Raw genomic sequence first — 14,725 nt, 5'->3', positions numbered from 1 at the left:
GGGTGTCTGGCCTCTGTGATTCTGTGGTACAGTGTTCCTTGAGCCCACCATCACAGACCTGTAGGTGCTGGTGCATTGCTCCCATGAAGTGGTTTAGAACTCAGGAGCAGTCACTGATTTGTTCCAGGGGGGCAAGAAGCAACTCCTGGCCCTTTCTCATTGTGCAACCTTGATTGGGCCACTTCCCACAGCAGATGGACTTGTGCTCTTCTTGGAGGTATCTGATGGGAGTGCCCTGGGTTTGAAGCTCCTCTTTCAGTAGAGCTCCCACTTTGGCTCTGTGGGATTCCTGTATTTGTTCAGCTTCAGAGAGACAGAAACCCCAACTGGAGGTGCTGGGATTCTGCCCTCACTGAGAGCAGTGGAATCTCTTCCAGCAGAAGTGGCAATGTTTGTGCTGGCTTTGCACCAGAGCTGGGCTCGTGGCCTGTGTGTGGGTGAAGGGGAGTGTGGGAATGTCAGCTTAACACTCTTTGTGTCCTGTTCAATGCCACCCTGGGATGCCCACCTGGATCCAGACTCTCTCACTGGGGAAGACTCTCTGCTTGACTGTTCTCTGCTCTCTAACCCTGCTGCTGACCTCCTGGATGAGTTTGCTCCCGTAGCTTTCGCGGCTCAGCCTCACAAAGGTAAATTAGCCCTCTGCTCTCAGCCCTGCCTGTCCTGTCCTGGCCTGGAGCTGACCTGAAGCTGCTCCTGGTTTACAGAAACAGATGCTCTGACCTGTTCTGGTGTTTTATTGTCCCCAAGCCATTGCTTTGTTTTCTTCCCAAGCTGCTCAAACTTGGAATGTGCACTGAAGTACTAAGGGGGAAAAAATCAAGTATTCAGCTTGACTGTGAAGACAGATTTTATCGAAAATGGTGTTTTTTTTCATGGAGTGGGGATCCAGTGGGCAGGAAGAGTGGGTTCTGTGTGCAGCCCTTCCTCAGTGAATGCATTCTGCGTCTGCTTTTTCTATGTGGGATTTGAGATTTGTGTTTTTTCTGCACTGTTAATTCCTGAAGGAAGCCTGATAGTCATCTGTCACAAGTTTTTAGAATGAAAGAATTTTTTTTTGGTTTATTGAAGTTAGCATCCCAGGTAGATGAGCTCTTCCAACCCTAGAGAATGTTGTCCATATCAGGAGAAGCTCTTAAGTCCAGCTGTGGTGTCACAGCAAACATGAATGAGAACCTGAGAGGGAAGGCCAGGACTTCTGGGCTATTTATTGCCTTGAAAAAGAGGCTCAGAGCAGCAGTGCTGATTCCTGGATGCCCCTCAGAGCTGGGGTGTGCTTTGCTCACTTGGTGAGTATCCCTGTAGCAACAGAAATGCTCTGGCCTTGGAGGAATTGCTGCAAAACCAGTCTGTAATCAAATTTTATACTTGATGGCACTTCAGAATGAGTTTGTGCTTTCTATAGAGCTTCTGGGTTAAACAAGCAGTTGTTCTAATTACTCAGTGTTGTAATACACTCCTGTGCCACTTTACTTTGCATTGAAATGTGTGTGGAGCAGTTACTGCTCCATCCTGGGACACAGCAAAGCCCAGGTGTGCTGGCATGGCTTAATGAGAAAATGAATTTTCTGCATGGCTCTCCCAGGGCTGACCTGCTGTTCCCTCTGGGATGGGAAAGGCTCATGTATGATGAGGAGAGTGAGAAGGAGAAAGTGAGGAAGTTAGTGGGGGTGGGGTCAAGGTATTAAAATTTTTGAGAGCTCATTGATGGCTTGTTTTGAAACCCTCATTTGTAGTGCTGGGTGTGGTTATTAGCTGAACATCAGTCTCACTCTTTATTTTTTTGCTGAGTTTATCCAGTCCTGGTGCTGGTGATGACATAAAACACTCCTGAGACGGGTGCTGCTGTCCCTGGGTGTCATCAGCCTGTGGAGCTGCAGTGCTGCTGGCACCAGTGGGACCAGGAGGGCTGGGAAAGCAGCTGTGCTCTGATCCTTTATCAGTGGGATCATGGAAGAGCAGCTGTGCTCTGATCCTTTATCAGTGAGATCTGACCTCTGAGCAGGCTGATCCTTCAGCCTTGCCCACTGCAGCCTTTCCTTGTCCATCACTGAGCCCTTTGCTGAGCCTTCAGGGTCCCTGAATCTGCATTTGCTGGATTCAGCACCAGGCTCTGTGTGTGAGAACAGGGAGGAGGTTTCTGCTTGGGGTGGCACAAGTCACTGAGCCAAACTGCAGGGCTGTGGAGAGGGGCTGTGCCCAGGTGGGGACATTGGCCAGCCTGTCCCTCTCCTCAGGGATGTGCACAGCTGGGCAGTGTTTCTGTGTGCAGAAATGCCATGGAAATGGAATCCTTGCAGGAGCTCCCAGGCTGTTGGGAAGAGGCATAAATAAATAAATAACTGTGGGGACAGAGAGGTCATGGTGACCGCTCCTGTTCGGATGAACCTTTGTGTGGTTTGTGTTGTGTACACTTTGCACTGCTCTCCTGAAACATTTGGGAGTTGTTTTCCCTGGGTCTGATCCTCCAGAGCACAGAGTAGTTCCATGAGTGCTTCCTTGCCTCATCTCTCCCCAAACCTGGTAACTCTTGGTCAGCTTTGGGCAGAAATCTCTCATTCCCAACAGGAGTCAGACAGGAATGTTCCTGTTCACAAAAACTGTCAGGTTGATGTGTCCTTGTGTCCTTGCTGGGCTTTCAGAAATACTTCATACAGGAGTTGAGGAGAAGATTTGGAAGGGTATTTAAGGTGTCTAAAGGAACAAAGTAGTGATGCCCAGGGCGTGTGAGAGGCTCTGAAGATACATAATTGCCTGATGAGAAGGATAAGTCATCTCATCTCTGGAGATGGTTGAAAGTGCTTCCCACCAAGTGTGAACTGCAGCTGATGTGGTTTGAAATCAATGGAATTATCTCCCAGAACTGCCCTAAGGGCCTCTAGAAAATCTCTCACAGCATCCAGGCAGATAAACTCCTTGGAAATCTGACTTCATGTTGCCCTTCTTGTTTTATTGCTGTGGGTGAAAGCTCAGGGTTTTGTCTCATATAGATGACTGGAATTTCTTCTGTGGTTTTTTTTTTTCCCCTCAGCCCTTTTCCTCTCCCTGTGCATGAAAGCTGGGAGCCAGAGAGCCAGACTGAGCTCTCACACCATGCTCATGACAAAGAACACCTTCAGTCCTTGGGAGCTTACCCCAGGCCTCTGCCAACTGTCCAGCTGAGCCTTCAGACTGGTCAGGTTTTGTTCTGGGTCTTGTGACTTGACCTGCTTGGTTTGGTTTGATTCCCTCCACTTCTGTATTTCATTGCCTCTCTTCTTTCCTACCCAGACTTACCAACTTTATTTAACCTTTTAAATAAATCTCCTGCTTCTGAACACTGTCTCTGAAAACATTAAGATGTTCTAACACTTCCTGGCAATTCTAACAAGCCTCTCTGCTGTCTTTGCTTCTTTGCCCTTATTTCTCTTCTATGCTGCAGAAGATACTAACCTGATATCAGGCTTTGATGCTCCTGAGGGCTCTGAAAAAGTGACAGAAGATGAGTTTGACCCAATTCCAGTGTTGATATCCAAAAATTCACAAGGTAAGCCAGGATGTGGGATTGAAAAATGGAAGGAAAAAAGGCAAACAGTGAATATATAAATTAGTTTTGGGGCAGTGGTGCTGCAGCACATGTGACTAGTTCAAATCCTGAGCTGTGAGATATTATCAGTGTGATGTTTAGTGAGATACCTTGGCCTTGAAATTTCTGTAGATTCTCTGCTTGGGAGATTTCCATGTCCAAAACCAGACATGCAGTATTTGAGTTCCCATGGGTTCATTTCTCCCAGCCTGCCAGGAGGGCACAGACCCCTCAGTGGCTGAGTGCAGTGAGAGCTGTGTCCTCCCACCTCTTACTTACTGCCCAAACCTTTGGTCTAAGTGAGTTTGGCATGAGCCACAAGAAAGAATGGGAATGATGATAATTTAGAGCCCAAAACTCCTGCTGGAAGTGAGGTTTTTGGTGTCTTCCCAAGGTGGGAGCTGAGTGTGAGAAGTCTGGTCCATGTCCCCACCTGCTCTGAGGAGCTCTGGGCAGGCAGAGTCTGGGGCAGTGACTGGACAGCTGCTCATTTTCACTGTTCTGGCACCAGATGCCCTTAAGGAGATCTTTGCCAGCAGTCTCAGCCCCACAGAGGGTGTGAGGAACCAGCAGCACTGATGGCTCAGCAGCACCAGTTGTGCTGTGGTTTTAGCTCTTTAGGGACAGCAGCAGGCAGTGTTTCACTCCTTGCCAGTGAAGGATCAGTGAACTGGGTTCCCTCTCTGCAGTCACCCTGCTGAAAGGATTTTTTGATGGTAGCCTTTGATATACTTGTGGAGGTTTAAAGACAAATCCAAGACTTTTTTTGTGTGGGCTTTTTAAAGGCGCCTTTTTTTTTTTTTTTTTTTTTTCCCTCCCCCCAGTTTGGTCATGGGACCTTTTGGCTTCCCTCCCTCCCATTTTTGGTTGCAGCAGGAATGTGCTGAACCCCTGTTCTTCACTAGTCTTGGCTTTCAGAGGATGACACTTGTTAGAAACAGTTCAGACATTATAAACTCTGCTCTTGCTAGAAATCAGAGACTTCTCCCAAGGCTGAGCCAAGATAGGCCACCTTGAGTGCAGGGAAGCATCCTGAGGGGTTGGAACCAGATGGTCTTTAAGGTCCTTTCCAACCCAAATCATCAAACCATTCTGTGGTTCTCTCCTTTAGTGTCCAAGTCCCAATTGCAGAAGGTCCCATGATAGCCCAGTTCTCCTGGAAGCAGCTCAAAGCACCCAAAGATACTCCTAAAATTACAACTAGATTTCAAGATTTAAAACTTTGACCTGTCCTTTCTGTGGGCTGTGGGAGTCCTTGAATTGTTTTGGAGATCCCTTAGTAAGGACAGGGTTCTGGATAAACTTTGTGAAAAGGATGGGTTTGTAGGGATTTTTTGGCTGCTGTGGTGGTTTGGTTTGGGGGGAGAGGGTGGAAGAGTGAGCAGGGGATTCTTTGCTATCATGATACAAATAATGAGAAGAACTCGAGCAAGTTTCTGTTTTGCTTTGACTTTTTTCCTTCTTTCTTGATCTTGAACTTCTGGAACTGTCGTGTGTGTGTGTCCTGTTCAATACTGAATTCCTATCTCTCACACTTTCAGGTGGGCATTCTAGAAACAACAGTGGAAGCTCTGAGTCCAGTCTTCCCAACATAGCCAGGTCTTTGCTGCTGGTGGATCAGCTCATAGACCTGTAGCAGTGACACAGTAGCAGACGCAGTTTCTGTAACGTACCCAAACCTCCGGTTTCGTTGCCAGAAGAGTTTCCTTCCGTTGCGCTTCTTTGGGGCTTCTTTTTTTTTTTTTTTCCTTCTCCTTTAATTAAGAGAAAAATCTGCCAACAGGGGATGGTCACCCACCTCTCTCCCTGTCTTCCCGTGCCCAGGGGAAGATTGTGGCTCGGTTCTCCAGGTAGCCTGTTCTCTCTAAAGCTGGTAAAACCCTGTGGTGTTCCCTCTGCACTGTCCCGTGGCCGTGCACAGGGGAGCACCGTGAAGAGCCCTCCTGGCCCTGCTCAGGGAGCTGTGACTGCTCTGTGACCCTGCCCCAGCCTCCTCTCCCTAGAGCAGGGCGTGAACAGCACGTCCCCATCTTTGCTTTGTGCTTTTGGGTGTGGTTTTGGTTCTGTTCCCATTTCCCCACGCTTGGGCAGGAGCAGGGCCCTGGTGGCAGTGGCAGAGACATCCCTCAGCTGTGGGACATGGGGTAGGAGAGCTGGTGGCTCTAAATTGCTTCAGAGGAGGAGGAAGCCCTGAGTTCCTTTGGAGCAGTCCAGCCATACTCTGGTGATGGTGCACATGAAGAGTTTTCCAGCTGCCCCCAGCTCATGGTTTGCTGTTTAACAATCCTGCTGGGAACAAACTGCTTCCTGGGGGAGGGAAAACCAAGGAAAAGGAAAAAAAGAGAATACAAAAAAGGAAACAACCAGATTGTTAAAGCTGCAGAAATGACCCTAAGTGAAGTGTAACAAGGTTGTGAACCAAATCCATGTATGGCTGTGACTAGTGTTTCACTGACCTTTCTTTTGGTGAAAAGGGTGCTGTGGCAGCAGCAGATGTATTTTCTGTAAGTTCTTTTCTGTGTTTGACTGGAAAAAAAAAGAAAATCCCCTCAACCTACTGTAAATTGTGTATGAAACAAATTGTCCTACGGCTGTTTGTCTATTTTTAATCCTGGTTTTAGTCAAGCATCTGATATCTGTTCTGGGTTCTCCATTTTCTCTTGTAACTGCTATAGTTCACCCCAGTTCAGTATGGAGCCATTGTTTCAGTAGACAAAGATTCCTGTGGGCCTTTCTCCACCCCAGTCTCTGTGAACACGCATGCACTTGGTTCAGGTGGTTTGAAATCAGTGCTGCTACAACTCGGTGGGTTCTCCCTGTTCTTCCCCTTCACACGCTTGGTTTGTCAATAGCTGGATACGCTCAACTCGTTTCCCTTGGCTTACCATGAAGTCCAGAATTTCTATCTTGTATTTGAAAGCCCTCTCTGAGCAGAAGGACTCTTCCTCTGTAGTGGAGTTCTCCCCAGCTTCCTGCTCCCTGTGTTTGTGTTTGTAGCTGTATTAGTACCAGTGCAGTTCCCACGTGCGAAAGTGCGAGCGACTGAATGTGTCTGTGCTGACCTCGCTGAGAAGGGACGAACCCCAAGTTTGTGACTCCTCCTTTCCTCTCTCCATCTTCTCCCCACCCCAGCACTTAGTTTAACAAATTCTGTACATAGAACTCCCATCGGTTGTGTCTCTACATTACTCTTCTTTTAAAACCTACACTTATTAATAAAAGTATTGCTTAAGTGTGTTGTATCATTACATGTGTATACTGCACTTTCCAAGACAAGCTTTACATGAGAACTATGGAAATGACCTTAGTAAAATTGTGGATAGAACTTTATTATTTTTTTGTTTTATATTCCTAAAGCACAGGCAAGCTGGACTGGAAAACATGAAGACGCTATAGATAGAAAGTTATTGTATAGTCAGATACTGAGATTATATGAAAAGAGAATGGATTTTAAAAAGTAACCATCTACTGTATATTAGAAACAAAGATTTCTGTGAATTAAAGTACTTTTAAAGAATGTTTAAGATTTTAAATCTAATGGCGCTTGTTCAAGGGTTCTGGAAAAAATGACAAATGCACTGGGTTGTTAATAATGCTATTAAATAAGCAGATGTGAATGTTTATTTTATTGCTTTTTCAAGTAGCTGTTCATGGGTGTGGGTGGAAATACGATATTTTAGAGATGTCTGTTCTCAGACCTCCTTTGTCAGAAAATATTCACCACGTGTTTGCAGAGTGAATGGAAATGAGAGATGAGTGGAGATTGGGGATTCATTTTAAACTCTCCAGAAACTGTGGTGTCCCATGGGCTCTGGGGTAGTGCTGGTGCTGCTCGGAACTGAGGAGTTTGTGTGAAAGCTGCTGCTCTGAGGGTACAAACTGAGCTTCATCCTGGGTCCCATGGGACACATTTGGTGCCTGGCATTCCCCTGAGGGACTAAGAATCAGTGTTGGAGCTGGATTGGAGCCAGGGGAGGTGTTCCTGTCCCTCTCGAAGGGCTGTGGGGTTGGGAGATGTTCAGTGGTGTCAGCAGTCCCTGGAGTCCCAGCAGGGCTGTTCTGCTCTGCCCGTGAGCAGTGCCCTCATGGTGGCATGGCAGCGAGAGCTGGAGCTGGCAGCAGTGCCATTGCCTGTTCTGGTGGATTCCTGTCAGGGAACTGCAGACACAACCACAGCATGTGGAGCAATTTCCCTTCATGTCAGAGTTGTGCTTTGGGTACAGGAACAAACTCTGGGTCTGGGTGGAAAGGTTCAAAGGAATAGTTGGAATTTTGGTGTTGGTTCTTGCTTCTCTGAGGGGCTTAGGTTGGGAGGGGCCCCTGCTTTTGGAAAGCTTCTTGTTCCTTCTCAACCGGATGAACACAAGTTCAATCAGCCACCTTGTTTCTGACAGTATCCACTGTGTTGGGAGCATCTGTCCCAAAACAGAAGGTGCACCTTCCTGGGTTTGGACTGTTCATGTCTGCTCAGGATCCCTTGGGAGTTCCTTGGCCAGGGCCTCAGGTGCTGTGCAACCTGCTGGGACAGTGGGTGGGAGAATCTTGGCTCTGCGGCAGATCTGCATCCTCTTCCACCCCGCTTGAGCCAATCTGTGTGGAGCAAAATTATTTTTAGAGGGAACTTCTTGTGAAGGAACAATAATGATTTCTTTGGCCTAAAAGCTTGCAGGGTATTGCCTTCAGTGGCTGTGCAAAACCACAAAACCACCTATGTAAAAATTCACTCCCTGTGCTGTCCCTGGGGAGTGAGGAGGGGCTGCTCACTGGGCTTGTTCTGGGGACATTTCTGCTGTGGGACTGGGCTTGTTCTGAGGATGTTTCTGCTGTGGGACTGGGCTTGTTCTGAGGATGTTTCTGCTGTGGGGCTGCTGCTCCTGCCACCAGAGGAGCGGGGCCACCCCATGGAGCTGCCCTTGCATTTTTCTGCAAGGGTCACTGCCTGTACCTCGAACAGGACTTGTGTAACCTCTGCCTGAGGCACAGCACAGCTGAGGGGGAGCCAGAGGATGCTCTTGGCATGCACAGGCCAGACTGCTGTGTTCATGAGCTGCTGGAATGTGGGATGTGAGCTGGTGTGCTTGACTCCTGCCTGGTGCAGATGGCTGTACAAGTGTGCCAGACCTGCAGCATTAAATTCCTTATGCCCTAGAGCTGAGGGCTCTGGATCTGCCTCCAGGTCTCCCACTGTGACTGGCTTTGAGTAGAAACACTTAATTCTGCAAATTGCCACAGGTGTCACTGACCTTTGGTGCTGTGGTACCTCCTTGCTGGAAGTGCTGTGTGGGGGTAGCTCTGTATTGCTGTTTAATTAGATTACTTCTAGGAATTGGAATACAAGGAAAATCTCCACAGTGCAAGAATAAGGGAGTGATAAGTCTTTTGACCCCTTTAAAATTCCAAACCAGTAATTCTGCACGCTGGTAACTGTGCTGATCTTTAGCTGCCTGTTCCTGGATGTTGAGTCCTGCCTGACTTTGGCTTGATGAAATCAGGAGAGTTTCCTGGTGAAAGAGTAGCTTCAAACTCCAGGAATTTCTCTGTCTCCCTGATCTTTTTTTTTCAGGCTGTGCTCCAGAAGTGAGATCCTCTCCATTGTGGTGACTGCTTTGCCTCTTGAAATAGGGAGTAAATCTTTCCTAGTTTTCCTCTTGGTTATTTCAGTACTCTGCCACTTCAGGGCACTGTTTTCCCTGGAAGCTGAGGAATTTCCAGGTTCCAGGGCTGTCACTGGGGTAAAGCTCTTTCAGGTTGCTGTCTGAATACCTGCAGTGTGTGTTCTTGGGGTACTGAGTGATGAGAGGTTTTTGTTAAGGTTCTCCCTCTTGAAAAAGAGCCTGAATATAGTTTGGAATCTTTTAATATGTATATCTGACCCTGGAATCAAATGCTGCACACTAGTGTTGTGCAGGGGTAAGGAGAATCCTCATCTCCAAGCTCCAGCTTCTGTAAAGATTTCTGTTGTAAAGCTCATGGCTGTTTGCAGTGGGCATTCCTTAAACCTGATTACTCACTGAAAACCTGAGGAGGCTTCCCCAGGGAGTAACACCCAGATCTGGGAGTCTGGAAGAGGAGGGGACAGACAGGACCTGCCTGGTCTCAGGAAAGGCAGATGCCTCAGTTCAGTGAGATCTGTCCTTCATCCTCCTGCTGTCACCAGCTTGTGGAGTGACCCCTTTTCTGTAATTGCATCCAGGCCTTTTCCCAGGGCTGGTCTCTGATCTCAGCCCTGCCAAAGCATCCAGCAGCACTGGCAAACTGAAATTCCCTGTGGTCCTGTAAGGCAAAGACACCTCTGCAGTGCTGCTTTGTAGTTACAGATGCTTATGGGACACTGGCCTTGTCTTGTTTTCTCTTCCCTGACCTTTACAGGGTTTTGGTTTGATGGGATATTTCAGTGTCAGTGTAGCCCAAACCCTTTTTTAATGTGACACTCACAGCTGGAGAGATGTCTGAGTCACACAGCCAGACATTAACTAAAGTAAAATGCTGTTATGATGTTGTCTTCTTTGTTGTAATGATGCTGCTGTGGCTCCTTCTGGGACCAAGGAAAGTGGTAAAGAAAAACTGCTGTTACAGTGGAAAGGGTCTGGAATTGCCAGGTCTCCCTGGTTCAGCATTAGAGAAACATTCCCCAAGCTCCTGCCTTGTCAGTGAGTCCCCAGACTCTCAGGGACCATCCCTGTGTCCAGCTTTGTTGTGTTCAGGTCACTGTGGCCCTTCCCTGGCAGTGTCACTTGGCAGTTCTGACTGAAAGCAGCTCCTGCTGAAGCATCACTTAGATTCTGTCTCCCAGAGTTACTCATTGCTCCTGTACTGGCCTTGGCAAGGGAGAAAACTGCTGCTGAGCATTTGATGCCCTTCTCATGTGAATGGGCAGACAGAACATCAGAAAAAGTATTTTTTCCCAGAACAGGGCATTCTGCTTCTTATGCAGTGTCCCCACATTCAGAGCTGCATGCTGCTAAGCAGATGAGTTTAGATCCTGTCCTCCCTCTCTTACTCTGTCCCAAAAATGTCATGGCTTGTGTGGGCACAGGCACTTGCTAATGCACATCAAAGTTAGAAAGAAAATTCCACCCAAATGTACTGTTCTTGTGCAGAGTGGGCCCTTGGTCTGCATGGCCATGCTCTCCATGCTGAATGCCTTTTTCCTGAGTCATTGTGGACTGGGGGATCCGGAGGGGTTTGCTTGATGTGACAGCTGGTCTTGCTCTGGCTCAGCCTGGATCTCAGAATGTCACAGTGACTCCTGGCCAGTGTGGGACCAGCCTCATGGGAGGGAGCTCCACCGGAGCCCTGTTGCTCCTGGAATCCCAGAGTGGCACCAGAGGAAAAACACGGGCTGCAGGAAGGAGAGGGGGTTTTTGTAAAGTAACTGGTCAAATGTTCGCATATCTATGCTGTCTTTATTTAGCAGTGTGATGTACCCAGGTGAAGAGCTTCCCAATAAATACTGGTTTTGATGCCTCATGAACAGCTGCTGTGTCTTTACTTGTGAGCAGTGCTGGAGAAGGGGGTAACTTGTGTATCCGTGGGTGTGATGGAGAAGCAGTGCCTGAGGGCTGTGATCCATGTGTAAACATGAACAATTACCCTGGGCAGAATTTTCTCTGAGTGAGGTTCTGTCACTGCAGGGTGTGTTGGTTGGTGCCTTGCTGACCCTGGGTACCAGCCAGCCTCCTCACCCTCCTCCTCCTTGCTGCAATTCCTACTGTTTTAGTTTTCATGTGATTTTCTCCTATCCTCTTGCTAACGAATCCAATGACACACTTCTAACCTGCCAGTAGTTCTGTGAAGGTAAGAGATCTTCTGTTTTGTCTGTGTGAGTCCTAAGGCAAACCCAGCCTCCTGGTGGGCTCTTGGAGCTGGAGAAGGGCAGGACAGCCTCTCCCCACACTGGTTGTTATGCTAATGCAGAAACAAGCCAGGTCACTGGGGCTTTGATCCTTGATTTGAAGTCATGGTATGGAGTGCTTAAAAACCATTTGTCTGGCAGTGGTTAAAAAGAATGGCTGCTACTAAAATAGCTGCTATTTAGGATTCACTAAAAGCTGTAGGCTGACCTTCAGTCTTTGAAATGGGCCTGTTGTTTTAGCAGGTTTTGGGGCATCCCCACATGTATTTGTGGGGTGGCCCACAGGAAGAGAGAATACACCAAGCAGTAGATGTGCTTGGAGAGCAGCAGTGCAGGATGGAATGACAGAACTCGTCTGTGGGAAGGGACACCCCCTGCACTGGTGGCTGTTGTCATGGGTGGGTGGGAGAGAAACCTGTTGGGATGGTGCTGTGTGTGCCCATGTGTGTGTCAGACATCTCCCATCCTCTGAGCAGTGGTATCAGCGCTGTCCCTGGGCCGTGTCGCAAACACCTTCCCTGGCATTATTTTTTCATTGATTTGCCTTCTCTGTCCTGCCCATTTTCCATGCATGGTGGTGGTTTCCATCTGAGCAGCGTGACATTCTTGTGTAACATACTTTTCACTGTGACTGCTGAGTGAGCAGATGGAGCTGGTTCAGTAACATTCTTCTCTTGTGTTTGTAGGTCTGCAGAGGGATCTGGGCCGGTTCCCAGCTGTAGCTCTTGAGCTCTGTAGAGGAGATTCTGGCAGTGATGGACTCACTTTTTACAAGGGTCAGCCCGAGATGCTGGAGGTGAAAGTGCAGCACAACTCAGAGTCAGAGTACTTGGCCAGGGATGGTCCTTCAAGCAACAGCTCCTTCTACAGCAGTGAAGGAGAGGGGACAGACCATGAGGGAGATATTCTGGATTGCAGCGGGTCCAGACCTTTACTGATGGATTCGGAAGAGGAGGAGGAGACGTGCAAGTTGTGCCCAGGGTTCCTGCAGCCGGTGCCCAGGCATGAGGCCTCCAAAGAAGATCCCCAGTCCCAGGCCAGAGCAGGGGAGACGTTGTTCCCGGCCTTCCAGTCTCACACGGGGGAGGTTTTTAACGAACCCGATGTGTTTGCCACGGCTCCTTTCCGAAGCTCCAGGAAGGTGTCCGAGGAAGTGGATGTCTTTACCAAAGCTCCTTTTATCTGTAAGGGCAACACAGCTCTACAGCATCCAGAGGAAGCAGATGTGTTTCTGAGAGCTCCTTTCACTAAGAAGAAAAGCATGGAAGAGCTGACTTCCCACAAGGAGCTGTTCACACCACCCATTTTCCTGAGCCAAGGAGGTGATGGCCGAGCACAACCGATGTTCCCGTGCCTGGATTCGGCAGCTCCCGGCTCCGTGGCCTCGGTGAGAGCTCCACATCCTTCTGCTGGCTTTGCTCAGCCAGGCAATCTCCATCCCTGCTCTGTCAGAGCCGTGGAGGCCCAGGAGAGTGTCCCTGCTAAAGCAGTGCCACCAGAGCAGGGCGACATGGCCGGCGAGAGGAGCCACAGCCAGTCAGTGCCCCCGGACGCCGCGCTGGGCTCCGCGGCCAGCAAGCCTTTCCGTCCACAATCCCTGTCCAAGTATTCCCGACACTACAGTCCCAAGGATGGGCCGGGCCTCGAGGCCAAGCCCATAGCTGCTTACAAAGTGGTGTCTCAGACCAACAGACAGGCCATAGCGGGGTCTGTCTCAGTTGTCCCTCTGTCTTCCAGGACTATGGAGCTGCCTGGCATGGATCCCTTCGCCTCAGCGCCCTTCCCCTTCAAAGCAGCAAAGCAGAAGCCTTAACCTGCCCGGAGCTGGGGGCTGTGCTGCCTGCAGGACCACCTCGTGCAGGAACTCAAACCTCTTAGCTGAACTGAATGATATAGCAATATATACATATATATATATAAAGTAATTATTATTTTTGGTCAGAACTATTTGCAGTGATATATAGTTGAACCATTTAAGTTATATTCGTCCAAATGCCTGGCTCTCAGGATCCTCGTATCCTTTCCAGTTGCTTCTCACCTTCCTCCTCTCACTGTCTTCCCTTCACTTATTTCTTTTTTTAGATGCTTTTCTCAAACCAGCAGTATTCCATATTTTCTGGTCCTGGTGGAGAAATGCACTACAAGATGAATTAAAATGTTTATTAATTACAGAGCGAGTCAAGCGGGACTTGCTAATGCTCTGGAAAGGACATGATTTCACAGGTTAAAGGCTTCCTGTGACTTTTGCTGTCAGTGATCCTCCTGCTGCTCAGCAGCAGTGGCAGTCACGGCTCCAGGTGTGCTGGTGGGAGCCAGAGCTGTGCCATGATGTCTGGGCCAGCCTGGGCAGTGCTGGTGAGAGCAAAGGCAGGGCAGCAGTACAGCTTTGCTCCCCCAGGACTGGAACCCGTGGCAGTGCTGCTGCCCCAGGCTGGGGCTGGAGGCAGGGAAGGATCACAGTGCCTTTGTGCTGTGAACCAACAAAGCAATCAGGCTATTACTGTTGCTGGAAGGTCGTGCAAACAATCAGGCAGAGCTTTCACTTTTACACATGCATTTCCTCTTTGGTCCATGCCAATGTGTAGGGCCTAGAAATCTGCTTATGGTGAAGGAGAGACATGTATTTACAGTATTAAAAGAAGACCTTATGGGGAAATTTCTGACGTAAACAGCTCCATACCTGTCCTGATGTACCTCATGTGGTGTGACTCAGCAGAGGCCACAGCCCTGTTGGACTGGTTTATACTGGCAGAGAGCTCGACTCAAAGTGAACTCTGCCTATTGGTTTCCTGTTGGTTGAGGATGAACCTAAACAAAATTCATTTGCTCTCCTTCTGAAGTGTTATGTTTCCTATCCTGTTCCCAAAGAGCAGGGCTGTGATGACTGAGGCATGGACTCAACCTGGCAGAGAAACAGAGACATTTATTACAAAAGGCAACCTCTTTTTATACCCTTCTGGAAGACACTATTTCCCTAGATGGTAGCTGTCACTAAGCGACACACATTGCCACTTCTAAATCAGCAACTCAAAGGACTTCATGACAATTCTAGAGCAGAAATACTTAGGTCTGATGGCAAACTTCCTGACCAGCCAGGACCAGAGAGCTTGGCCAGAGTTTAGGCTTTGGCTGGGAGGGTTTCCCTAACATATCTTACAAATAAACTTTTATTAATAATCAATGGTAATGTGAACAACCTACAACCAACCAAGGGATAGAAATAACATCGGATAATTGTCTTACAGCTCAATCCCTTTATAAAAACTCCATGTATGAGTGTTATGATATAAACAACATACTCGGAA

The 14,725-nt window shown here is 48.4% G+C and overlaps 2 protein-coding genes across 3 annotated transcripts in view; both read left to right on the top strand.

Annotated features, from left to right (window-relative positions):
- AAK1 (AP2 associated kinase 1) overlaps positions 1–7,188 on the top strand; it is a 58,822-nt gene extending 51,634 nt beyond the window's left edge. For both annotated transcript variants that reach the window (XM_033081339.2, XM_033081338.2), the window contains exons 19-21: positions 519–629; positions 3,422–3,526; positions 5,107–7,188. In XM_033081339.2, the coding sequence (XP_032937230.1) occupies positions 519–629; positions 3,422–3,526; positions 5,107–5,201 (311 nt within the window). In that variant the 3' untranslated portion in view covers positions 5,202–7,188. The remainder of the gene's footprint in view (positions 1–518; positions 630–3,421; positions 3,527–5,106) is intronic.
- A 102-nt stretch (positions 7,189–7,290) lies between these two features.
- Positions 7,291–14,725, top strand: LOC117007895 (uncharacterized protein FLJ45252). The gene is made up of 2 exons (XM_033081340.2): positions 7,291–11,818; positions 12,107–14,725. Exons 1-2 carry the CDS (start codon positions 11,731–11,733, stop codon positions 13,231–13,233), a joined length of 1,215 nt encoding a protein of 404 aa, XP_032937231.1. The 5' UTR covers positions 7,291–11,730; the 3' UTR covers positions 13,234–14,725.

The sequence above is a fragment of the Catharus ustulatus genome, chromosome 27 (assembly GCF_009819885.2).
Source record: "Catharus ustulatus isolate bCatUst1 chromosome 27, bCatUst1.pri.v2, whole genome shotgun sequence".
Taxonomy (NCBI): domain Eukaryota; kingdom Metazoa; phylum Chordata; class Aves; order Passeriformes; family Turdidae; genus Catharus; species Catharus ustulatus.
Note: the sequence above shows the minus strand (reverse complement) of the source record. Positions and strands in the feature narration are given on the sequence as shown.

Coding starts and splice junctions, on each gene's coding strand:
- LOC117007895 (XM_033081340.2), top strand. CDS start 11,731: ATGTGCTTGGAGAGCAGCAGTGCAGGATGGAATGACAGAACTCGTCTG. Junction 11,819..12,106: donor ACTGGTGGCTGTTGTCATGG/GTGGGTGGGAGA, acceptor TTGTGTTTGTAG/GTCTGCAGAGGGATCTGGGC.